This window comes from Schistocerca nitens, chromosome 2, assembly GCF_023898315.1.
Source record: "Schistocerca nitens isolate TAMUIC-IGC-003100 chromosome 2, iqSchNite1.1, whole genome shotgun sequence".
Classification (NCBI taxonomy): Eukaryota; Metazoa; Arthropoda; class Insecta; order Orthoptera; family Acrididae; genus Schistocerca; species Schistocerca nitens.
In genome coordinates, this window is record NC_064615.1 from 808,509,928 (window position 1) to 808,537,049 (window position 27,122).

The window sequence follows — 27,122 nt, forward strand, 5'->3', positions numbered from 1 at the left end:
CTGTGGCTAAACATGCCTTGGTGCACGGCCAGCACATCTTGGCACAGTGTTACACCATCCGGGTTATCTGGATACTTCCCACCAACACCAACCTATCCGAACTCCGGAGATGGGAACTTGCTCTTCAATATATCCTCTCTTCCCGTTACCCACCAGGCCTCAATCTCCGCTAATTTCAAGTTGCCGCCACTCATACCTCACCTGTCATTCAACATCATCTTTGCCTCTTCACTTCCGCCTCGACTGACATCTCTGCCAAAACTCTTTGTCTTTAAATATGTCTGCTTGTGTCTGTATATGTGTGGATGGATATGTGGCCACCAGGGGCTCAGCATTCATTTGCTGAGTAGGGGCTTGGCGACCCCGGGGTCCTGAGCTGGGGACTGGTCGGCGCCGCTGGTCTCCTGTCACCGTAACCCCCGGACGTGCTTCAGCGACCGCCGTATGGCGCGGCGGTGGAATGTTGTGTGCTGCGGGGAATGGTAATCTTGGCTTGACCGCCTGGATTGCGAGGAAGGCCAACCTCTATAAAAACCCCTCAATCTTCCGGTGTGCTCCGTGCCTATGAGATGCATGGCTGTTGAGGTGGAACAGTCGCAAGCGGGCAACCTCTGGGGCACCTGCCACACCCCAGTTGTATAAGGCTTACTCAGGCACGCGGGGCTCTGTCTGAGCGGACCTTTAGTTCCCTAGCTGCTCGTGGGACCGCAATGGACCCTTTGACCTCTACATTTCCCCCTACCAGTGGCTTGGGTGGGCCACTGGTAGGAAAACACACCCCATCGAAGAAGCGACTTCGTGCTGCGAGTCTTCCAGCGCCTAGTGTTGATCGAGATTTATCAGACTGTCGTAACAGAGCACATGCTGATAATCAGAATGTGTTTTTGATTATTAAACGGAAGGAGGGTAGCTTTGAGAGGGTTTCTCCCTTTTACATCCACAAGGGTCTTGAGGGAATTGCAGGAACACTTAAATCTGTGGAGCGACTGCGCAATGGGACTCTGTTAGTTGAGACATCTAGTTCCCGTCAGGTCACTTCTCTCAGGAAAGCAACCTGTCTCGGTGAGTACGCTATCGAGACAGAGCTCCACTCCACTCTGAACTACAGTAAGGGTGTTGTGACATGTAGGGACTTGGTGGATATCCCCACAGATGAGTTAAAATCTGAATGGGCTGATGAAGGTATTGTTGACGTGCAGCATATTATGAAACGAGTCGATGGGAACCTAGTCAAATCCGACTCGTTTATTCTCATGTTCAGTTGCCCACGACTCCCGGAGCATGTTAAAGCGGGGTTCTTACGTTTGCCAGTAAGGCCATATTTCCCCAACCCAATGCGCTGTTTTAAATGTCAGCGCTTTGGGCATACTACGTTGGGGTGCAATGGGATAGCCACTTGTGGTAAATGTGGTCAGCCTGCCCATGAAGGAGCCGATTGTTCATCGCCTGTGAAGTGCGTGAATTGCTCTGGGAGTCACCCTGTCTGGAGCCGGGTCTGCCCCATCTATCTCGACGAACGGAAGATCCAGGAGATGAAAACATCTAAGCGCATCCCCTATGGTGAGGCAAAGAAGCTCTTTAAGGCCATGCAACCTCCTGTGTTTACGACATCTTTCGCTTCCGCTCTGAAAAAACCGGTACAAATGGCCACTGTTGCTACGCAAATGGAGGTTGCTAGTGTTAGCACTAATACCTGCGTTTGCCAGTGCACTTGTGCTGCTGCGGTTGTTTTGAAACCTGCGGCTCTCCCCGCAACGTCGGACAAGGCCGTGGTTGCTGACATTGGGGTACTTCCTGCCTCTTCCCATATGGCGCCTTCTGCCCAGGCGGGTACAGCTCCACCTGCTGCCAAGGCTCTGCCTTCTAAGCCCCCCAAGACAAAGACGCCACCTGAGGAGACTGGTCAGGGTCGGTCCGATGACTAGGCCATCGTACTGTCTGACATCTCCCGTGGGTCGTCATCGGAGCTGATGGACATTGATGTCGACCGGGGGCGATCTTCTCGCCCCAGGAATAAATCTCCGGCCAGTACGGGCTCTCCTCCAAAACACAGAGGCAGGGTGAAAGTTCAGCCACCCTGATCACTGGCTCCCATATTACAGTGGAACCTGAATGGGTTCAGGACGCATGTGGCCGAATTACAACTCCTTGTACGAGAGTGCCCTTTGTGCCTATGTCTCCAAGACACACATTTTCGGGCCACTGATGCTCCTTCTTTACGGGGCTATACCGTATATCGGAAAGATGATCTGACGGGGGAAAGGGCAAAGGGTGGTGTTGCAGTTTTTGTCCGTGACATGCACCCCTCATCTGAGCTCCCTCTCGTTACAGACATGCAAGCAGTTGCAGTTGACCTTCTTGTGGGTCGGAGGCTCACAGTCTGTTCATTTTACTTACCACCTCAGGATGCGATAGACTCTGAGGCTCTCACAGACCTTATTAGCCAACTCCCCCGCCCTTTTCTTCTTCTGGGGGACTTCAATGCTCATAATGTCTTATGGGGCTCTTCGACTACTTGCCCCAGGGGTCGCATTCTGGAAAACCTCATGATGTCTGACGAACTGTGCATCCTCAACTCTGGTGCTCCCACTCATTTCTGTACTGCTTCTGGGTCGTCATCAGCTATTGACCTTTCCTTTTGCTCTCCAGCACTCGCGGATTCTGCTCTGTGGAGGTTGCTGCAGACCTCCATTCTAGTGACCACTTCCCCCTTTGGATTCGCCTCCTGGCTGAGGCTATGGCATTACCAGTGCCGCCCCGGTGGCACCTCTGCAGAGCTGACTGGACGCTTTTCAGCCAACTGGCTGTTTTGGAACACCGTGCCAGCGTCCACGAATGGGTAGACAATGTTACAGCCGTGGTCTCCCATGCTGCTGAATTGTCAATCCCACGGTCATCCGGTCATCCCAAGAGGCGTCCTGTCCCTTGGTGGACCGCTGAGTGCCGCACAGCCATCCGAGCCCGCCGTGCAGCTCTGCGCCGCTTCAAGTGCTGTCCCTCAGCTGACAATCTTGCGGCCTTTCGGGTGGCAAGGGCCCAAGCGCAGCGAGTGATTAAAGAGAGCAAACGACGGTCATGGCAATCGTTCTTGAACTCCATCTCCCGTTCCACTAATTCTATGAAAGTATGGGAAGCCATCAGGAGGATTTCCGGGAAACTCGGCCAGGTACCTGTCACGGCATTGCTGCTGCATCAGGGAAGTCTCCTCACGGCGCCGAGAGACATTGCCCAGACACTGGCCATGCATTTTGCGGAATCTACTGCTACTAGTCACTGTGATCCAGATTTCTGCCGCTACCGCACTGCCATCGAGAGGGGTCACTTGGACTTCCGGTCTCCAAATTCTGAACCCTACAACTGCCCCTTCACAATGTGGGAACTGGATTCGGCGCTGTCTGAGGCTCCTGATACTGCACCTGGCCATGATCAAATCCGGTACACGATGCTGCAGCACTTGTTACTGCCTTCCCAGGAAGTTCGCCTGAATTTTTTTTAATATGATATGGTTATCTGGCACATACCCTGACTCATGGAGGGAGGCGATTTTGATCCCCCTCCTCAAACCGGGGAAGGACCGAACGCATCCCAGTAGTTATCGAAGTATTGCTTTGACGATCTGTGTCGGGAAGACGTTAGAACGCATGGTCAACCGTCGCCTGGTTTGGCTGCTCGAAACCATGCAGCTCCTTAGCCCCTCGCAGTGTGGCTTTCGGAGATGTCGTTCAACTATAGACAATTTGACCTTGCTTGAGGCGGCCATCCAGCAGGCCTTCCTACGTAGCCAGCATTGTCTCGGTGTCTTCTTTGACATTCATAAGGCGTATGACACTACTTGGCGCCGCCATATCCTCAATCAACTTCATGAGTGGGGTTTTCGTGGCCGTCTCCCCATCTTCATTCGGTCCTTTCTTTCCCACCGCCTCTTTCGATATATGGTTGGTAATGTGCTATCTGATTTGTTTGTGCAGGAGAATGGTGTTCCTCAGGGAAGCGTTTTAAGTGTCACCCTCTTTGCCGTCGCCATTAACAGTATCACGTCCACTATCCGTAGTCCTGCCAAATGGTCCTTGTTTGTGGACGATTTTGCTGTTTTCTGTTCTTCCTCCAGTCTTGTCACTGCTAGTCGGCAGTTGCAGCTTACGATACAGCGATTAGAGGCATGGACTGCGAAGACTGGTTTTACCTTTTCTGCAGACAAATGTGTGTGTGTGTTCATTTTAATTGTTCTCGACGTCTTTTTACCTCCCCTGAATTGCGTCTGAGGGACACCATTCTTCCTTTTAGCGACACTGTGCGGTTCCTGGGCCTCACTTTTGATTCCAAGTTGTCGTGGTTGCCTCACCTTAAAGACCTCAAGGTGCGGGCCCTGAAGGCATTGAATATTTTGAAATGCCTGAGCCATCGGTCCTGGGGAGCAGATCGGGCGCGTCTGCTGCAGTTTTATAGGGCTTTCGTCCGATCGCGTCTTGACTATGGTTGCACCGTGTATGGGTCAGCACGGCCTTCGTATCTGAAGATTCTTGACGCAGTACACCATGAGGGTATCAGGCTGGCCACTGGTGTCTTCCGTACCAGTCCCATCCCCAGCCTGTGTGCTGAGGCAGGGGAACCGCCGCTCGCCATCCGGCGGAAACTCCTCATGGTGCGACAGGCGTGTCAATTCCTTGCCTGTCCTACCTCCCCTGCGTACCCTACCGTTGCCCGACTGCCTATGGAACGTCCCTTTTCCGGTCGTCCCAAGGCAACGAGACCGTTTGGGATTCGTGCCAAGCATTTGCTTGAGTCCCTTGGTGTCGTGCGTGTGGCCCCCCAACGACAAGGTTTTACTCGCCTGCCTCCCTGGTTGCTCCAGAGGCCCAGCGTCCTTTTAGACTTGTCGGAGTACCGGAGGAGCTGCACTCCTGCGTTTGTTTTTACCTCCTTATTTTATGATATTTTAAACCAGCATCCCGACCATGTACCAGTATTTACAGATGGCTCCAAACAAGGGGTGCTGTTGTTTTCCCTGATCGAGTCGTCAAGTTACGGCTTCCTGCGGCGTTTACCATCTTTGATGCCGAATTGTTTGCGATCTTGCGGGCATTGGAGCAGATGAGATGTGTTCCCAGTCTTAAGTTCCTCATCTGTTCTGACTCCCTGAGTGCCCTTCAGACCATGCAACACTTGTACCCAGCGGATACGGTCGTCCAGAACATCCATGATGCCCTACTCCACCTGCAACGGCAGGGGAAGGAGGTTTCCTTCTGCTGGGTGCCGGGGCACGTGGGTATTAGGGGAAACGAACTGGCGGATGTGGCTGCCAAAGATGCGTGTTCCCTCCCTCACGTTGTTGCATGTGCCGTCCCCCTCCATGCTGCTACCTCCCTCCTGCGTTTTCGCGTTCTGTGTCAGTGGGAAGAGGAGTGGCTGGCAGTCGGTGACAATAAGCTGCGTCTGGTCAAGGCCACCACGCGGCCATGGCGTAGTCCTACCAGTCATGCAGGCGGGATGAGGTTCTCCTCACTCGCCTCCGCATCGGGCACAGTCCCTTAACGCATGGTTTTTTACTCCGGCGGGAGGACCCCCCAATCTGCAGTGCTTGGGGCGTCCAGATTACTGTCCGCCACATTTTACTTGACTGTCTTTTATTCTCTGACCAGAGGGCGGTGGTTTCTTTGCCACCGGATTTGCCCTCTATTTTACAAGATGACGCAACGACTGTAGTTAAGGTCTTACGGTTTTGTGTCCTGTCCAATTTGTTGCCTCGGATTTTAGGGAGAGGGTTTTAATGTGCTGCTGGGTGACTGGCTCACCCAGGTTTTAGGTAAGAGGTCAGCTAGTCACCATTCCTTCCTTGTTTCCCTTCGGTTTCTGTTCTCCTTTCCTTGTTTCCCTTCCTTGTTAGTGTGTTCCTTCTCCTCTCGTTTTGCCTCTGTCTGTGAGGATTTGAAACTGCGTCAGGTCTGTGTCTTTTAGCCGTTCTCCTTGTTCGCTGTCCGTCTTAGTCCCTTCACTGCATGTGTTCCTGTTTTTATGCGTTTGGGTGCTGATGACCCCGCTGTTTAGCGCCCGTAAACCTGAAACACAACAACAACAACAACATGGATGTGTGTGTGTGTGTGTGTGTGTGTGTGTGTGTGTGTGTGTGTGTGTGTACCCGTCCTTTTTCCCCCTAAGGTAAGTCTTTCCGCTCCCGGGATTGGAATGACTCCTTACCCTCTCCCTTATAACCCACTTCCTTTCGTCTTTCCCTCTCCTTCCCTCTTTCCTGACGAAGCAACCGTTTGTTGTGAAAGCTAGAATTTTGTGTGTGTGTTTGTGTTTGTTTGTGTGTCTATCGACCTGCCAGCGCTTTCGTTCGGTAAGTCACATCATCTTTGTTTTTAGATATAACTTGATTATAAGATGAATATAATAGAGGGAAACATTCCACGTGGGAAAAATATATCTAAAAACACAGATGATGTGACTTACCGAACGAAAGTGCTGGCAGGTCGATAGACACACAAACAAACACAAACATACACACAAAATTCAAGCTTTCGCAACAAACTGTTGCCTCATCAGGAAAGAGGGAAGGAGAGGGAAAGACGAAAAGATGTGGGTTGTAAGGGAGAAGCGGAAGTCTTTCCGCTCCCGGGATTGGAATGACTCCTTTCGTCTTTCCCTCTCCTTCCCTCTTTCCTGATGAGGCAACAGTTTGTTGCGAAAGCTTGAATTTCGTGTGTATGTTTGTGTTTGTTTGTGTGTCTATCGACCTGCCAGCACTTTCGTTCGGTAAGTCACATTATCTGTGTTTTTAGATATATGATTATAAGATGATATTAACTTGATTATAAGATGAAGTTTGTCCCAAAATCATCAGTCGAAAAATACAAGGTCTTCTTATATTTGCAGATTAAACTATCACTGCTGAGGTCAACATTTTTATGTTGCTTAATAGACTGATATAGGAGTCGTTTCACGTATACAGGCGCAGCTTTGGCTGTTGAGACTACAACCAGATTTATTTTCAAGAATTCCATAGGGAAGGTTAAGCAAACAATACTCGCACTCAACATGCTTGAGATTTCCCAATATGCTGAAGCACTCGATACAGTATTGACCTTGCTCTTAACAATGACATGGCATTTGACTTCGCCGACGCTAGTATGAGGGATACATGAGTGACTACGAACTAGCTGCCACTGCAGTATATTGCTCTCCTGAAAGGGTCACAATTTTGTGTAACACAGAAGGACATAGCATTAAATTCTGTCATCTTATAACTCTTGTTGTATTTTAACAAGTTTGCAGTAAAAGTTCTCTTACATGTACGGATACGATATACAAATATTTATGGTGCTCTTGAAGTGCCTGTGAAGGAGACCGTATATAGGACCCTAGTGTGACATATTCTTGAGTACTGTTAGAGAGTTTGGGATCTGTACCAGACCAAATTAAAGGAAGGCATTGAAATGATTCAGAGGAGGGCTGCTAGATTTGTTACTGATTGGTTTGAACAACACTCAGGTGTTACAGAGATACTTCAGGAACTCAAATGAGAATCCCTGGAGGGAAGGTGTCATCTTTTCGAGGAACATTATTGAGAAAATTTAGAGAATTGACATTTGAAGTGGACTGCAGAACGATTCTGTTGTCTCCAACATACATGGCGCACAAGGACTATGGATATATGATGCGAGAAATTAGGGCTCATACAGACACTCGTTTTCTCTTGTTCTGTTAGCGAGTGGAACAGGAAAGGAAATGACTAGTAGTGCTGTAGGATACCCTCAGTCATGTGCCGTACGGTAGACTTGCAGAGTATCGATGTAGACGTAAAACTAATATAAATACATGTCATGTGACTAGGGCGTCCCGTCGGGTAGAACATTCGCCGGGTGCAAGTCTTTCGATTTGACGCCACTTCGGCGGCTTGCACGTTGATGGGGATGACCAGGGGGGGACCAGCTTTCTTCTCATGTCCCATCGCAACCACAACCTTATAACTCATAACATATTTGGAAGGATCATCTAAATATTTGTGACAACGAAGATATAAACTTCACAGCTGTGCTATTAGGTCGATGGTGGTGATTAAAAAATAATGGTACCCCTGGTGACATGCTCAGTAAGCAAAAAAGGTAGTAAATAATGCAAACCATTCCTTTTTCTTTGTTTTATTTCTACTTGTGTTATCAAAATATAGCCAACCAATAGATGGCCTAAGTTTGGAATAGGTATAATGTTAGCATTTTAGGCAGCTACCTTGTTGGTAAAACAGTTTGTAATTTTGATTAGTCAGAATATGTTTAAATTCTTTTTTTCCTCAAGGAGCCTCATAGACATATGGTAACTTAGGATGAGCAAAGTATAACGACAGTATTGAGTAAATAAATTACATCCAATTTCTTAGGAAATGTAACAGTTATCAGCACGTATTACATAATTAGAGACTAAAATCAAAGGAAGTAAATTGCAGTTAATTTCTTTAAAAGCGTAGAAGTTTGTGGTATGTCTAAAATCGAAATCCTTTAATTTCTTATGTTTGCGTCATACCCTTCACTTTGTGGCGAAATACATGCTGCGGAACATTGTCGTATTACTCCTGCTTGTAGCTTCGTTCCACGTTCTAATTTTGCTGTAGTAACAAAACACACTCTGTAATATTGTGTTCAGTTTTGAAAATAAACTTTTTGAAATTGAATTCGGTAATGACTAACTTAAAAAGAGAGTTGGAAAAGTAAAGTCTCTGCAAGGAGGAAGAGTTGGGGAAAATGAAATATTTTTAGTGTGGTTTTTGCTCTATTCATTTTGAGGCAAGAGATTTTCAGGTAATTTTTAACCACATACTTTAAACAAAACAAGTGTAACTTTCAAATTAAATGTGGACCTTATCAGTTACATTTAGAACCTTCAATGAGAGAGAACTTTCAAGTTTGGTACACGCACCAACAATACAGATGTTAAGTACCAAGGATAAGTATAAATTGATTTGGACAATGAAATCAGTGATTTCCAATTACTCTGTGGATTCGTCAAATGATATTTAGAACATTTTTAAGATATGTTCCCTGATAGTGTTCCTGAACATTTTTCACTTTTCTCTAAGAACATGAGGAACCAAATACGATGTAGTGACACCATTTATCCAAGAACATATTTTAGGAGAAGGATGTTCATCATATTATGCATTGAGTTTCAATGAAATTACTCGTTTTAAAGATAAAAAAGTATTACAAACGACCATTCCAGTTTGGTCAGAGGTTGTGTGTTGCATAATGCATCACCTAAGAACTTTTGTTATCAGCAAAGCAGATGTTGAAACGTTATTTCAAGAATTATGTGAAACACTTTCTGAACCCAACTTGTATTTAACTAACTGCCTTACACCAGGATCAGATGGAACTAAAAAAAAAAAAAAAAGTGTTTAGACTTTGTTAGTGATGTACAGGAGATCCGAGGCTGACAGCTTATAAACAACAGAACTTGCAACATTCATACAATGCTTCATGCCTATGTGAAGGATTTGGAGCGTTTAGGTCAAGAAGCATCAGATTTCTGGTCAATACTTACAATTACTTTAATGGTTGGCCCGTTAGATATGAAGAATTTGATGGAATTCAGTCTACATTTAATGTACCGCACCATAAGATTTTGATACGTACACCCACAAGATGGCTTACTTCAAGAACGTCAAAAAGCAGGATTTTATAACAGTTGGGGTGTATTCAGTATTACTTTCTTAAGCATATACCTATAAAAAAAGAATTTTGTTACTGTTCAGTCTAAATCCTACAATGCTATTGTCTATCCTTAACTCAAATGAAAACAAATTACATTTCATAATTTCATCTACAGAACTGTTTAGTAAGTTCACACAACGTTTTTGAAGCCAAATGCCTTTGATTGACAAGTTGCATGTAGAAATAGAAAACATATCTCAGACAGTTTTGGCTTGTGTTTTGAATGTTTCTGATTTGAGAAAAATAGTATTTCTAAAGTTCTTAAGCAACAACCAGTTGTTCAAAAGGAAGCAGATTATAGTAGAATATAATAATAATAATAATAATAATAATAATAATTGCTTCCTCTTGAACAACTGGTTGTTAGCTCGCAGGTAAGCGAGTAGCTTAGAAAAAAGTTGTGGTCTCTAAAGAATGCTCAAAAACATTACATCTCAAAAAAAAAAAAAAAAAGATTGAAAAGACTGAAATGTTATAAGAGTTTTACATACCACGGAAAGAACCAAGATCAGAAGCTGCGTTGGCGTGTTAAAGGTTGCAAAAATGTTGTTCGATGTGTCGGCAAGATTTCTGTTAGATGAGTGGAAGATTCTGTAGTTTGAAAAAGATGACCCAACTTTAGATAACAAAGGTGTTGACAATTACTGGCAGCTGCACATCTCTAAAAGTGTCACCATACACAGAGTTAAAATGTCCAGATGTTTCAAAACTACTTCTCGTACATTGTCCCATGGAAATGCGGACATGGAAAGAAGATATCCTTTTTGAGGCACACATTAGGAGAAGACAGGTCAGCGATGACCGACAGATTTTTAAACGTGTTGTGGCTGTGCAATGCTTTGGGATAATATCCCCATTTTCTGTCTGTGCCCATTGACTTGCTGCTCATTTTGTATGGATAGCAAGCACGTGCAAAGTGTACTGCTCACAGGGATGAATGTGAAAGGAAAAGAAAATTTGATTGGGAAGTAAAGCAAAAAGAGGTACAAAACCAAAGCCATCTTGAAGATACAAAGAAGATGAATAACATGACACATCAGTTGACTATGAGACGTGTGCGCTGAAAGAAACGAAAAGAACTTAACATAATATATCCAACATAGCAGGCTATGGATGATATGTGAAACTTCCCCGAACGTTTCATCTCCGACTGCGGGAGACATCCTTAGAGGTGAAGCCTACATTCTGTGGGAAAAAAGAACACCAGCTATCTAATGAGGTTCCAGAAGTATTTCTCTCTCAAACTTCAACTAAACTGAAGAAAGTACTCAGGAATGATTTAAAGGCAGCAAAATTGGTCCAGAGTATGCTTTTGAGGGCACTTAAGTCACAAAAGTAGAAGGAACAATGAAAGAAACGGACGTGGAAACCATTCAGAAAAACCTTCATAAGGAAGATTGCATCATTTTATGCTTAAGGCTGCTAAGAAACACTAATTGAAAAATGTTTTGTTGATGTTTTCTAATGTAGAATGTCATTAGTTGTAAAAACGTGATGTAGATTTTGTTTGTGAATTAAGATTATCAGTACCAGATTACCAATGTATCTGTATATGTTAATAAATTTGTATGAAGGAAAAAAATGGCTGTGCCCTGTCCATGATCATAATAGAGAGATGTATTATGGTATTAACTGGCATTTTAGTGGATTATCGAAAGTGAAAACCATTACAGGTTTGCCACAAGTTCTGGAAACCAGTGAATTTTAAACGGAACAGGAAAATCAGGGAAATTTGAAAAAAAAGGGAAAAACCCCTTTTTGGTCTCAGTAGATGAAATGGTTTGTTTACTGAGGTGAGATGTCGTGCATGATCACTGGATGGGTGCAGCTGAGTATGTGTGCTGCTTCCCTACTCCCTCATTATTACTGCTTCTCTCCTTCTTACCACTCCCCTCGGTTTGCAGTCAGTGCTGACACCACTTCTCGCTGCTAGCCGTGCAGCTGCTGATGATGGTCAGGGAGGCATGAGGAGTGTTCGTTTGGATCTTATTCTCAGAGACTGTAGACGCAGTCGACAGAGACAGCGGTCATGTGTACACGAGTTCTCTCTGAGTGATTGTGTGAACGTGTGCGCGCTCTCGTTTTCTGACAAAAGCTATGGCTGAAAATTTATTTGTGAGAGTGTGATCGTATTTTCTACATGCCAGTCTGCAGTCCAGCAATCATTTTTCCTGTGAGTTGCTACCTATCCTCATTATTATTGATTCTCAGAGTATTTGAACAAGTTATCTGTTGCATGGATCAATCTACGTGATCTCATTTCATCCACATGTTGTCTTTGGCTCATGAATAACTGACCACATTAGTGGTTTCGCATGATGGGTCAGACCAACAGGCAGTTTCTGTGGATATCTGTAATGGATCAGGCCTGCTGGTCTGAAGCCATTCAGTTCCCATGTGCAGGCACTGCCCATCGGATCTAGTCTCACCAATCTGCCTGCAGGCTGGGTCTGTGTGTGCCATAATGCAGTGGATTTTCATGGTTTAGTCATGGACCCAGGGTGCTCCTCAGCAGGCCAGAGGCCATGGGCGATGGATTTCAGGAATTGCGACTGTTTCACCGCAAGTGCATTGTACAGTGTGGTGTTTTATAGACATTGCACTTGTTCTAGTACATTTTGGCGTACAGAAGTAGTAGTTTATATATTAAAAAGTATGAATGATAAGAAAAAGAAAATTGTCAGTTGTTGGCAGTTTGTAACCTTTATACTCATATATTTCTCGAAAGAAGAATCACAAAGTATCTGTAAAAAAATAGATTTATCATAGTGGGTAATAACTGACAATAATGAACATAATAGAACCAACATTTTATTGGCAGTCACTTACAGTGTTGGTTTATACAATTCTTCCCCATCTTATACACTTATATCAAGAGGCCTGATTTTTCTGAGGTTATTTCTGAAATCAGTGAAGGTAAAAAATATGCCCTGCTACAAGGAAATGCATTTTGTTTTTTTGAAATAAAATGACATTAGTGGTCTTAATGAAACACACACATCCTTTGGTTTGCTTTCTCCATCTAAGAACAGTTCATTACAAAAGCTGTTGATGTTAGTACTTAAGATTTTTGCTCACACCATCTGCTTGCAAGTTTTTTTTAGGTATTTCCGTATTTGCACTATTGTATCTTTTAACATAACTACAAAGACAGATTGTTAACTTATGTCCTAACTTACCCGGGGAAAAATGCTAAAACTTGTCTGGACATCTGTGAAATATTGTGGAATTTCACTTGGAGAAACTTGGAGCAGCCCTGAATTAATTGATTTTTGACATATGTTTATTGAAATATTTTGTCATCTTTTATTAATCATGTTTTAAAAAGATTTTATCACTTTTTAATTACATGTGTCCATTTATTTATCTTTCTTACCTTTTTCATGTTCCACCATTGCTCTTCAACAGTGAACATTGGCCAGGTACTATGAACAGTGTAGTAGCTGCATTATCACAGCCAAGATTGGTTCAAAACCACTACCCATAACAATAGTACAAGCTTATATGCCTTCCAGCTGTACATATAATGAAGAGATTGAAAAGTATGGTGTGATAAAGTATTCAGATAGTTGGGGGAGAGAAAGTAAACATGATGTGGCACTGGAATACAATGGTGGGAATAAGAAGAGAAGGAAAATAGAACAGTTTAAACTGGAGGAAAGGAATCGAAGCAGAAGCACAATTTAATAATTCCAACATTTTATTTAAGTACCACGGAAGAGACCAAAAGACACTGAAAGGTTTCAGATAATTAAGATAATTACATACTTTTAAAAAAGACATTTCGAAGCCAGATTTAAACTACAAAACATTTCCAGGGCACATGTGAACTGTGACACAGTTTATTGGTTGTGAACAGTGGATTAAAATTGAAGACATTGCAGAAAGATAGGAAAGTACGGAGGCAAATAGATAAATTGAAAGAACCAGAGCTTATTGTTAGTTTCAGATGGGACACATCACAACATTAAACTATAACAATGGAAAGTAATACAATAGAAGACATAGGGGTATATTTGGGAGATGAAAAAGCAAAGGCAGCGGAGGATGAAATAGGCAAATAGACAGCTACCAACAGAAACCCATGGATAACACAAAACATAATTAATTTAGTTGACAGAAAGGGAATTATAAAAGTGCAGCACATGAATCGGGTGAAGGGGAATAATGACATCTAAGAATTAAGAATTTAGATTGACAGAAAATGCTAAATGGTGAAGCTTGAACCACTAGAGGACAAATTGTTTGGGAACCAGACTACAGTTGCAAGAGTTCAAGGGCCTGAAGGGGAAGCAGTGGTTGGAATAGGAGTGGGACAAGACTGTAGCCTATCCTCAATGGTATTGAATCTGTACATTGAGTAAGGTTGTGAGGGAAACCAAGGAGAAATTTAGAAAAGGAAAAGAAGTTCAGAGAGAAGAAACACACAGATGTTGACGACATTGTAATTGAATCAGAAGCTGCAAAAGGCTTGGAAGATGAGTTGAATGCGATGATGGATAGTGTCTCAAAAAGAGGATATCATATGAATATTAACAGAAGTAAAACATAAGTAATGAAATGCAGTCAAATTAAGTATTAGTGGTGTGCAGCTTGACACAGTGAAATTGTTAAATACTTAGGTGTCACATTGCAAAGCTAAGTGAAATGGAACAAACATGCAAGTTTGGCTGTAGAGAAGGTGATTATTGAATTTTGGTTTATTGGGAGAAATCATCTAAAGTGAAACTCATCTATAAAGGAAACTGTGTACTGAGTGCTGGGAGACCCATTCTTGAGTCTGCTCACTTATTTAGTGTCAGCACCAGGTTGCGTTAAGGAAGATATAAAAACACCGCAAGGGCATCCTGCTGTTAGTAGGTTCCATTAACATATCAGTATGGAAATTCTCTGTGAACTCATATGGGAGTCTCTTTAGGGAAAAAGAGCTTCTTTTTCTGAACACTTTTGATAAAGTTTAGACAAGCAGAGAAAACTGGTATTTGCGATTGACTGCAAACTGAAGCCAATACCTTAACATACATATTGCATAATGTCCACGTAGACAAGATAAAAGTAATCAGGGCTTGTATGGGAGCATATAAACAGTCGTACTTCCTTTGCTTCATTTGAGAATGCAACAAGTCACCTCCTCTCTCTGTCTGTCCCCCCTCTCTGTGTCTGTCCCCCCTCTCTCTGTCTGTCCCCCCTCTCTCTGTCTGTCCCCCCCTCTCTCTGTCTGTCCCCCCCTCTCTCTGTCTGTCCCCCCCTCTCTCTGTCTGTCCCCCCTCTCTCTCTGCCTGCCCCCCCCTCTCTCTCTGCCTGTCCCCCCTCTCTCTGCCTGTCCCCCCTCTCTGTGTCTGTCCCCCCTCTCTCTGTCTGTCCCCCCTCTCTCTGTCTGTCCCCCCCTCTCTCTGTCTGTCCCCCCCTCTCTCTGTCTGTCCCCCCCTCTCTCTGTCTGTCCCCCCTCTCTCTCTGCCTGTCCCCCCCTCTCTCTCTGCCTGTCCCCCCCTCTCTCTCTGCCTGTCCCCCCCTCTCTCTCTGCCTGTCCCCCCCCTCTCTCTCTGCCTGTCCCCCCCTCTCTCTCTGCCTGTCCCCCCTCTCTCTCTCTGCCTGTCCCCCCCTCTCTCTCTCTGCCTGTCCCCCCCCTCTCTCTCTGCCTGTCCCCCCCTCTCTCTCTCTGCCTGTCCCCCCCTCTCTCTCTCTCTCTGCCTGTCCCCCCTCTCTCTCTCTGCCTGTCCCCCCCTCTCTCTCTCTGCCTGTCCCCCCCTCTCTCTCTGCCTGTCCCCCCCTCTCTCTCTCTGCCTGTCCCCCCCTCTCTCTCTCTGCCTGTCCCCCCCCCCTCTCTCTCTGCCTGTCCCCCCCTCTCTCTCTCTCTCTGCCTGTCCCCCCCTCTCTCTCTGCCTGTCCCCCCCTCTCTCTCTCTGCCTGTCCCCCCCTCTCTCTCTCTGCCTGTCCCCCCTCTCTCTCTGCCTGTCCCCCCCCTCTCTCTCTGCCTGTCCCCCCTCTCTCTCTGCCTGTCCCCCCCTCTCTCTCTGCATGTCCCCCCCGTCTCTCTCTGCCTGTCCCCCCCGTCTCTCTCTGCCTGTCCCCCCTCTCTCTCTCTGCCTGTCCCCCTCTCTCTCTCTCTGCCTGTCCCCCTCTCTCTCTCTCTGCCTGCCCCCCCCCCTCTCTCTCTCTGCCTGCCCCCCCCCCTCTCTCTCTCTGCCTGCCCCCCCTCTCTCTCTCTCTGCCTGCCCCCCCCTCTCTCTCTCTCTGCCTGCCCCCCCCTCTCTCTCTCTCTGCCTGTCCCCCCCTCTCTCTGCCTGTCCCCCCCTCTCTCTCTCTGCCTGTCCCCCCCCCCTCTCTCTGTCTGTGCCCCCCGCCCCCCCTCTCTCTGTCTGTGCCCCCCGCCCCCCCTCTCTCTGTCTGTGCCCCCCCCTCTCTCTCTCTCTCTGTCCCCCCCCTCTCTGTGTCTGCCCCCCTGTCCTCCTCCTCCCCCTACCCCTTCCCCGAGTAATGGGTTTAGTTTGTAACATTGGCTAACAATGCTACATTAATTGAAGCACACCAGCAAAAGAAAAAAGAAAAGAAAAGATAATAAAATCACGCCGTGAATAAAGTTTTATCTTTGGTTCTTCTATATCGTTGCTTAAAGGCATGTTAAAACGTGAAACTTTGAACACAACAAGATAAAATTTTTCAATATATTCCAGTTGAGTCACATACTGCTTTACAAATTTCTACAAAATCAGTTCAAACTTGGTTTTGTAAAAATTAAAAAAAAAAATCACGTGCAGTCTTCTTTTAGAAAATATGTTTTCCATAATTGTTTTCAGACTAATCTCGGTTGGGCTTAAAACACATTTTGAGTTAGATTGGTTTCAAAATTTCAATAGAAAAACTGTATTTGTAAAAGAAGTGTTGAATATACCCAATTTTCACCTTCTCAGAAAAATTGGCACCTTATCAACAAATTTGTAGACTACTGGAAAATAGTGAGTGGAATTTTGTAACCCACATCCTTGTGCTATTTACGAATTGCAAATTAAGTTTCGTGTTAAGCATGCATTTACTCTACAATATGTAAGAACCTGAAGTTTACATTTTTTTTTTATGCTGTAATTTTCGCACCAACTTTGATTCAAATTATCTGGCATTGTTAACCCGCTTTAGGTAATCAGATACACCTTTTTTGGTTAAAAATATGGCTAAACTTCCCCAGTGTTCATGCGGGACATGTGCGAATGTTCATAAAGTTTCAATGAAATCCGTGATGCTCGAGTAGGGATGTGTTGGTGAGTTGACTTGGAATGACACAAATGTGATACTCACTGTCAGTAGTTATTATCTGCCCATCTGCATATGTTTTGCTACAAGCTGTGTGTTTCCAATTCTTAATCTTCTCTACAGATTGTCCTAAACAATGTTACACCTGAGAAACAAGTGTAAAAACAGTTAAAATATTTGTCCATACTTCATATTAGTTTAGATGAAGTCCAACCCTCTGTTCTACAGATTGTCACAGTTTTCCTCAGAAAGAAAGCTATCTACATTTATATCTATGCTCAACAGACCACTGTGAAGTATGTGGCAGATGGCAATTCCCATTGTACCACTTATTAAGGTTTCTGTCTGATCCATTCACGAATGGGGTTTGGGTGGAATGATTACTTAAATCCCTCTGTGAGTGCTGTAACTAATCTGCATTTGTTTTTGGGATCCTGGCAGGAGTGATATGTAGGGAGTTCAAATGTATTCCTAGATTCCTCACATAATACTGTCTCCTGGAACTTTTTAAGTAGATTAATGGTGATTTTATGCTTGTGTCTCTCCTTTGCCATAGGTTAGACAAACCTGTTCATGCTGCCTGTCTTTTTCACATTCAGTAATTACTGGTAACCCTGTTTGGTATGGGTACCACACACTGGAACAAATTTTAGGATGAGTCACATGAGTATTTAGTAAGCAATTTACTTTGTAAACTGATCCTATTTTCCAGTATCCTACCAGTTTGTTGACATCTGCTACCTTTTTACCTACCACTGAGTTTACGTGATCATTCCATTTCATATATCTACAAATCATTACACCCAGGTATTTGTATGAGCTCACTGACGGCAGTAGTGACTCATATTTTATTGTCGTCCTATGACCCCTGGAGTGTTGCTTAGTTTTAGCAATTTCAACTGTTTGTCAGTTGTCCTGTCCCTTAATCCCAGCAATACCAATGCATTTTCCATAATTCCTACTATGAAGGAGAGGTACTTTATGCCCACCACAAAACTTTTAAAATAGTCCTGATGTACAAGTAGGCTCCAGAACATGAAAATATCTCTTAGGACAGTCTTAGTAATACCAACACGTTTTCCATAATGTGTACACAGACACATGATGGCCACTACAAAAAATTAGAAACAAATAAAAATTCATTAATTGTCACAGAGATATATTCAAAACATACTTTTTAAACATATGTAGATGTGTAAGGAGGATCCTGAATCTGAAAAATGAATGACATTTGTTGCAAAAAATCACATTCACATCTAAGACTTTAAACTTTTTGGTTACATTTTACTGAAAAATTCAAAATAATTATGAAATGTGGTATAAGAAATAATTAAAAACAATAAATATTGTTTTCATAATTTTAAAATGTCAAGTACATGTTCTAAAAACCCTACCATAATGGTTTTCACAATTTTAAAATGTCAAGTACATGTTCTAAAAACCCTACCATAACAAAGGTCAAAAATTAATTATGGTTGTAGTGTTGCTCACGCTGCTAATTACTGCATTTTCGGGCCACAACTAAGTTATTTTATGTGGCAGGTGTCATTAGAGCACAGTTAATAAAGTCATTTCATGAAATAACTGATAAACTAGGCACTCATCTTTTCGTGTTTCCCACGCTGGTCTCGTTGTAAAATCATGGCTCTATCGTCGAAAATCTAGGTGGTGATGATTCCAAGCTCGGATGCAAAGAGGCCTAGGTTTTATTCTGTGATATTCAAAAGTTTTATGGATGTGTTTCACAAACAATTCTTTAAGATTAAACCTTTGAAAGTTAGCACAATGGTGATGTAAAAAAATAATCAGCACTCTTAATTTAAGTTACACTTCTTTTTTATTACTTTTGTTGCAGTAACACGTAACACACAAAACGTCACATTATAACACATACTTGAAAATATCTTCCTCACTGTTAAATTTCACATTTTATGAACTGACTACAATTTGCGTCTTTTCAACAAGACGACCAAGACTTGACTCTTTAAAGGTCCGACTCTCTAATAATTGCTTACGCACCCAAAAATCAGAGTTACAAGTTCGTCATAGATCATAGTGACAAAAGAAGGTATTCACATAAGAATAATATCATTGCAATATAAACATATTGATGTATCAAAATACCTCTACATTAATGAAATCAAATCTGAATGTTGTCTCAGAAATATGTTAACTATTATACAGAAACACAGTAGAATATTGCTGGTATCGAAAGGTTGAGGTGAGGTGCTGTAATGGTTATGTAATTCAAGTACCATTACAATGTCTAGATGACAATATTTACAAAAGTGGGCATGAAGTACCCCCTCCCCCAATGATGTGAGGGTTAATATCTGTATTGGCTGTCTTTGCAGTGCAGCAAGAATAAAACAATGGCAGGATTTCTGGAACTGCCTGTACAAAGGAACATTTGAAAACAAAGAGTTAAGCCATTTTTGCTTTGCTACCATCAGTTTCAGTTCCTTTGTCATCCATGATTGACACTTAATTTTTTGCCAATGGCAGCTGTTAAATATGACCAGAATTTTTTTTTTTTTTTTAGTTTTTAATGTAAGGTAGTTCCAGTAAGGTAGTCATTTAAAGCTTCATACATTGTTTTTTCTACAGCCAAACATGTTTCATTTAGTATTTCTCTAGCTGTTGCCTTATGCTTGGTTTTTCACCTATTATGCGGCAGTTACTGTTTCTTTAGAAGTTTCTTTTCAGATTCTGTATATCATGGGGAGGATACCTGCCATCGTATACTATTCTACTGCATTGTTAGGTCAGCTATTGTGATAAACTTCAGCCACAGTCCACCACGTACTGCTGCCCAGAACTAAGTGTTCAGCCTTCTTCATTGGAATGTGGCACCACTGCCTCTTCATCTAGTTTGCTGAACAAATAATATTAGGAAAAGAATAGTTTGCTATTCACCGTAAAGATGACCCATTGAGTTACAGACAGACACAACAAAAAGATTGTGCACAGTAGAGCAAGTGCCATTTGGAGGGTGATGAAAAAGTGCAGGAAGGGAGATAGAGAGAATGGACACTGAGAAGAATAATTCTCTAACGTGTAACAGTCTTTTTGTTGTACCTGCCTGCAACCCACTAGTTATCTTTACGGTGAGTAGCACTCAATCCTTTTCCTAATATTGTTGATATTACTACCTGGAGTTTCCGTGTATAGATTTTGCTGAACATGTAAATCATTCTACTTGTTTTAGTTGCCCTTTGTACATTTGTTTCCATTAGATCCAATATATTTTCATCATGAGTGGACTCCAAACGAACTGTGTAGGTAGATTTCATAGGACACATTTAGTATTGTTTTCAAGGATGGTTCATGCCCACTACTTACAAAATTGTAACGCATGTTAACTCGCTGAGATTTCCTCTGAAGTTTGGGGTGAGTCTGATGGTCATAAGTTCATACCATGCATCATAAGAGTCTTAAACAATATCGCCTGCAGCTACAATTTCTATCTTGTCTACTGTGACAAACCATCACCAATCCATTCTTTCAATAAACACTTCATAGTTACACCAAAAATCTCACTTCTTCCAATTTTTAATTTCAACTAACTTTCTGTATTTAGTATATTATTGTCTCCACTGCTTTTTAGGAAGGATCCAAACTGCCACTTTGATGTCAGTGCTTCAGCAGTTAATTGTTGGAATTTTAGTTATCCAGTCTGTGGATGACATTTGGATTTTACTCTAATACATTGGGTTCTGCTACAGCTATTATTATTTGATGTGGATGGACAGTTGCCCAATCACATATCAGTTGTGTGCACCTTACACACCAGTCAACTACCCGGGTAGCTGCATCTGTTGTGTAGTACACTCCTGACCAATTTAGGTGGACACTACAGTTTCTTACCTTTGGTGAAAGTGTAGGAAATTGCACCCTAACTTATCACAGAGCCTGCAAAGCTTTTGGTTCGAGCTTTTCTCCTGATACAGACCGAGGTGGTCATGGTCAGTTCTGTGGAAAATACTGCAGATTGGGATCTTCATTAAACTTAAGTGAGCAAAGCTGGCCCTCTCAACTGTGCCTGTCTATGATGGAATGATCCATTTCATTGTTCATTCTCCAATTGTGCCATGTTTACTCAGTGGTGCTGAAACAACTTCTTCAACTTCAGGCATGCTGGAATACACTCAGAGTGCACAAGGTGGTACTTTCCACCCCTTGCTACCATTTTCCTAAGAGGTACTGTTATTTGCCCTGTGTTCTAACTGCTGGCACTGATAGAACCAACTCATCTCATATGCATTTACCTTCCTTTGACATATGAGTCAGATGGCCTCTTGACTGGTGCTATGTCTCTTGTCACTGATTAAGTTCCAGTTGTAGTGGAAGACATCAGTTTGAACTTTTGGGTTGGGGGGGGGGGGGGATGTAATACCCAGAGTTCTGCCTAGTCCCCATCTTCCCTGTACAGGGATCCTAGGCTGGCCAGTGACATCATTCACAAATTTTATTGAATGGTTCATCATGCAGGTATCAGTTAGGTCAGGCTTTTCATCTCAGTAGACCCACCAGCCAGCAGCAGGGTGCCCACTGGCACAAGTGGGTAGGGATGGGCAAACAGCTGACAGGTGAGCAGACAGACAGCTGGGCTGCAGCCTACATGATTGCGCTGCATAAGCTGAATATAATGCACGAGGGGTGACCAAGAGGCTGGCACCTATACAGAACATGTTAAATTGGGCTGCCTGGCAGGCGCAGCTAGGGTAGGCTACCTGCCGATGAGCGCACCAAGGGGTGCCACAAATGCTCTTGCTTGATGAGGTAATGTGCGAACAGCATGAGTTAGGTCATTAGTTGGTCTCTGGGTTACAGGAAGGCAGTGGCATACCACCACCCAAATGTCCTCACAAGTGTTACCGATTAGATGACCTCCAAATTTCTCATCTCTAAGGTTTTGCCAATATGCTGTCATCTCTTGCATTCTTGATATTTTTTGTTTTTGGCTTTGCCGTATTCATTAGGATGTGGGCACTGATAAGTGTGTAAGTCATAGTCAGACATCCCAAAAAAGTGACAGTCTTTCTGTAAACTTTCAAAGCATTCTTCAGTCTGTTATATGCTTGCCTGCAATGAATGCCATCCCAAACGGTGGAGGAATCTTTTGTGGCCATCTGATTTCTGGTTTTTCTGTATGGAACTTGTACTTACTAGTGCACAGCAAATTCTTTTGTCTGAAGTTTTATCATAATGTATTTGTATTTATTTAATGTTATGAATGTATAAATTTTATAAAGGTGTATGGTGTTGACCGTAAAATACTGTCCTCTGTAATTGTGTTTGTCACCCACAAGCTCTCACAATCTGAAATTCTGAGCTTGTGTTTACTTTTTGTTTTGCATATTCTTCATTTGCGAGAGTACTGATTTTGCATTAGTCCTTCTAATTGCTTTATGTCCCCCCATTTCGTTTTCCACCATCACTTGTCACTTGTATAATGTCTTAACTTCCTAGGCATAATACACACATCAAAAAAAGTTTTGCATCACCCTGGTTTCCAGAACTCCTGAAGATAGACGTTGGCTGTGGATATTGTATCACAGACAGTCCCTTTGACTGTTCAGAGATGTCACTAAGCCTGCCCAAAGATGTAAACAACCATGCATGAGCAGCGCCTATTAGATGGAGGGGGTCCGACAGCTGATAAGTTCCAGTCATTCCACCAGGAAGGAGGGACACGGCTCGTGTTATCTGTAGTTCAACCATACCTAGACAGTCAAGACCATGGTTCGATCGCAACCGCATTGTTACTTTGTGCCAGGAAGGGCTCTCAACGAGGGAAGTGTCCAGGCATCTTGGAGTGAACCAAAGCAATGTTGTTCGGACATGGAGGAGATACGGAGAGACAGGAACTGTCGATGACATGCCTCGCTCAGGCCGCCAAAGGGCTACTACTGCAGTGGATGACTGCTACCTACAGATTATGCCTTGGAGGAACCCTGACACCAATGCCACCACGTTGAATAATGTTTTTCGTGCAGACACGATACGTTATGTTAAGACTCAAACTGTGCGCAATAGGCTGCGTGATGCACAACTTTACTCCCGACGTCCATGGTGAGGTCCATCTTTGCAACCATGACACCATGCAGCGCGTTACAGATGGGTCCAACAACATGCTAAATGGACTGCTCAGGATTGACATCACGTTCTCTTTACCAATGGGTGTCACTTATGCCTTCAACCAGACAATCATCGGAGACGTGTTTGGAGGCAACCTGGTCAGGCTGAACGCCTTAGACACACTGTCCAGCGAGTGCAGCAAGGTGGTGCTGTTTTGGGATGGCATTATGTGGAGCCACTGGTGATCATGGAGGGTGCCTTAACGGCTGTACAATATGTGAGTGCCATCCTCCGGCCGATATTGCAACCATATTGGCGAGGCATTTATCTTCATGGACAACAGTTTGCACCCCCCCCCCTCCCCCCCCAATATCGTGCACATCTTTTGAATGATTTCCTTCATGATAACAACATTGTTCAACTAGAGTGGTCAGCATGTTCTCCAGACATGAACCCTATTGAATATGCCTTGGATAGATTGATAAGGGCTGTTTATGGACAACGTGACCCACTAACCACTCTGAGGGATCTACGCCGAATAGCCTTTGAGGAGTGCAACAATCTGGACCAACAGTGCCCTGATGAATGTGTGCATAGTTGGCCACAACAAATACAGGCATGCGTCGATGCAAGAAGGATGTGCTACTGGGTATTAGAGGTACGGGTATGTACAGCAATCTGGACCACCACCTCTGAAGGTTTCACTTTATGGTGGTACAACATGCAGTGTGTGTTTTTTGTGAGCAATAAAAAGGGCGGAAATGATGTTTATGTTGATCTCTCTTCCAATTTTCTGTACACGTTCCCGAACTCTCAGAACCGAGGTGATGCAAAACTTTTTTGATGTGTTTCTGGACATTTTTTGATTACACGCATTTCTCCCTCATTGTTTTTTAGTGTTTTTCTATATGGTAGAAATCTCTTTTGGAAACCTTCAAACTTTTGGTGCCTGTTGGAATTGGTAGTTAGTGTGCTGCTCGTACAATTTCATAAATTACTCTGCGACTTACTTTATTGCCACAAATTTTAGGTTAGAGGCTGCATTAGCTTAGGGGTCACATTTCTTTGCAAGTTAAGAAGTAACCATGCAGTGTTTTTATTTCACTGAGTGAGTGTCTCAAGGAAAGTTTATATTTTGTGTGTCAGAGTAAAATAGAGGTTGAAGTCTGTCAACAGAGTCTTTATTCATCATTGAAATATACAGTTTAGGAATTTACTCCTTAAAAAAATGTCATTTAAATACAATCCAGCGTACACGCGGCATATATTTAAATGATGAACAAAATTTTGTGTGACAGCTCGACATTTAGACACTGGAATGGCTTCCAGTTTGCTATGGATATTTTCTTTCAGTTGCTCCCGAGAAGTCGGATTATTGACATACAGTTTGGAGTTGATATCTCTCCATAAAAAGAAAATCCATGGGGCTCAAATCCGGACTGCTTGTTGGCCAATTTATGCCACCCTCCTGGAGATATAATTGCCAAGGAAAATTTCATGAAGTCTCACTGTAGATGCCTTGGATGTGTGCTGAAACATATGTTCCTTTGGTTATAGCAAGGAAAGTTTTGCAGTTCAAGCACCAGAAAGTCATTTAACATCGTCATATAATGCTCCGATTTAACTGTAACTGCATGACTGCTCTCGTCCTGGAAAAAGTACAGACCAATTATTCCTCGAGCCTACATCGCAGCCTATGCAAAAACTTTTGGCGAATGAAGAAGTTTCTCATTCATCTGTTTAGGATTTTTTTCACTCCAGTAGTGGCAATTTTGCTTACTGAAATGACCGTTCGGGTGAAAGTGAACCTTGTCCCAAAGACTTGATGTTAAATGAAGGGCAATCAGTCACATCATTAGCAAACTGCAGCCTATGTCCGGCATCATGAGGCTTTAATTCTTGCACCAATTGGATTTTGTAAGATTGCACTTTAAGGTCTTTTTGCAGAAATCCTGCAGTGATGATATATTCAAATTTACAGAAGATGCCCACTTAGAAATGGAGAGGTTGAGATTGGCATGAACAGATCAACTTACTCTCTCCACAGATGTTTTGATACATTACCGTATAAGGCGAACACATATAGCATCATTTACATTTTGCAATCCATAGATAGGTCTTATGATTTATTTGCATGTTCTTGGGAGTTAACTTTTAGCGTTAGCCTAACATATTTGGAATTGAATATGTTTAAATATCAGTTTGCAGCTTCCAGTGCTCACAAATCGCTTGATGTTCCATTTTCGTGTAGATGTCTTACTAGCCTGGGAACAAAATTAGCCTACGGGAGAACACATTATTATGTCAGTCTCAGATGAGAATCTACTATCATTGTTAACCTTTATCTAACTTTTTTCACTAATGTAAAAGTTGCATATTGTTGTCACAATTAAAAAATTATAGTTGTATTTGTTTGTGTGAATCATGTACCAATTTTATGAGAGTTTTATTTTATTTTATTTTATTTTTTTTTTTACCTCCCACGTTCAGGTAAAAATTACTGCTTTATTCCTCTGCCAAGAATTTGCAGATATCGACTTTATTTGTTACTGCTACCAAGATATTACTTTCACATAAATACCTCAGAAAGCTATATCTGGAACAACTTCCAACTACAAGGGTTGTTAGTTGCATTTGAGGTATTATAGGTTTTTGTTTTTTTATTCTATGGAGCAAGAAATTTTTTCTTCCTATCTGTGTAAGATGCATCTCATGTACTTGTACAACATTTTAATCTTTACAGTTTGTGTTTAAAGTTGTTTTAATTCGTTCCCTCAGTTCGAACTGTTTTCTGATTTCTATCATTCATGTGCCTTATCTTGAAATAAATGCAATACATCATCTCACATGTTGAATCACTGCCCTAAAAATGTTATCTTTTCCTGTGTAAAAATTGAAAGGAAAGAAGTAACCAGTTTCTGTCGTAGAAAATGTTACTTAATAGCCAGTTCTTACTCAATATTTTTTCTATAATTCTAATCTTTTGCCTTACAGCACCATTGGCAGCAGCTGGTGAAACACCATTGGATCCATTCTTGGAAATGGATCCTGAGCAGCTCCAAAGGTTAGAAACTGCTTTGCAGTCTGAACAGGCAAAACAGATCCTAGGAGAAAATGTGACAGCTATGTTAGGTGAGTCCTTGTGAAATGAAAGTTTTTGCTTCAGAAAACTTTTAGAGGCTTTATTCTCTAAATATTTCATTGCTGATTATGTCTTCCATGTTGTAGTGAGAGTCAGAGCTTTCAGGTTCACAATAAAAAGTGGTCACAAATTGTGTGGTGACTGTAAGGTTAGGTTAGGTCAGGTCAATTTAGGTCAAACAGGTAAAAAGATTCAGCCTTGTAGAAATCCTTGGACAATACAGAAGATAATGAATTTAATTAATGAGGAAGTATTAGAATGCTGCAAATGAAGCAGATGAAAGGGAATTGAGAAGTATTAAAAAAGATTGATAAAGTACAAAATGGCTAAGCAGGACTGGCTAGAAGACAAATGCAAGGCCTTAGATGCATGCATAACTAAGGGAAAGAGGTGCCACTTAGAGTAAAATTAGAGAAACCTTTGGATAAAAGAAAGCTGATAGGAATATATGGAGGGACCCTGTGTGTGCAGGTGATATTATTGGCCACTGTTGATATTGTCAGTGCTTGACCTAATTTGTTTGCTTGAGTTCTTGTGATTCCAGAGGGTTCAATCATTGACCACCACTTTAAAGACCATACATTTAAAATGGAAGTCCTTTTGAGGAAGTAGGCGAGTTAGTGAATAATCCACGAATAAGTGGAATGACTGGATAAATTCTATAGAATTAATGATGTCAGTGAGACCTGAGGATTATAGATTAATCCAGATAAAAGTTAATTGAATAATATTTCATGTGTGAATGGTGGCCTCACATAAATTTTTGATCCAAATGAGAAACACAATTAAACAATAATTAATGTATGTAGTGTGAGCAGGGCATTGAGTCGGTAAAAAGTGGGAGCAAACTCCATTTAACTGCACTTTAATTCATGAAAACCAACAGAAAACACTGACCCTGAAAGTACAGTTTCCCACTGTCCCTCATAATGTAAAAGTTTGTT

The 27,122-nt window shown here is 42.7% G+C and overlaps 1 protein-coding gene across 1 annotated transcript in view; it reads left to right on the forward strand.

The window, feature by feature from the left end:
• The window catches only part of LOC126235346 (uncharacterized), a 249,772-nt gene that overhangs the window by 59,542 nt on the left and 163,108 nt on the right, over window positions 1-27,122 (forward strand). Inside the window, exon 4 of the mRNA XM_049944068.1 lies at window positions 26,031-26,168. Within this exon, the coding sequence (XP_049800025.1) occupies window positions 26,031-26,168 (138 nt within the window). The remainder of the gene's footprint in view (window positions 1-26,030; window positions 26,169-27,122) is intronic.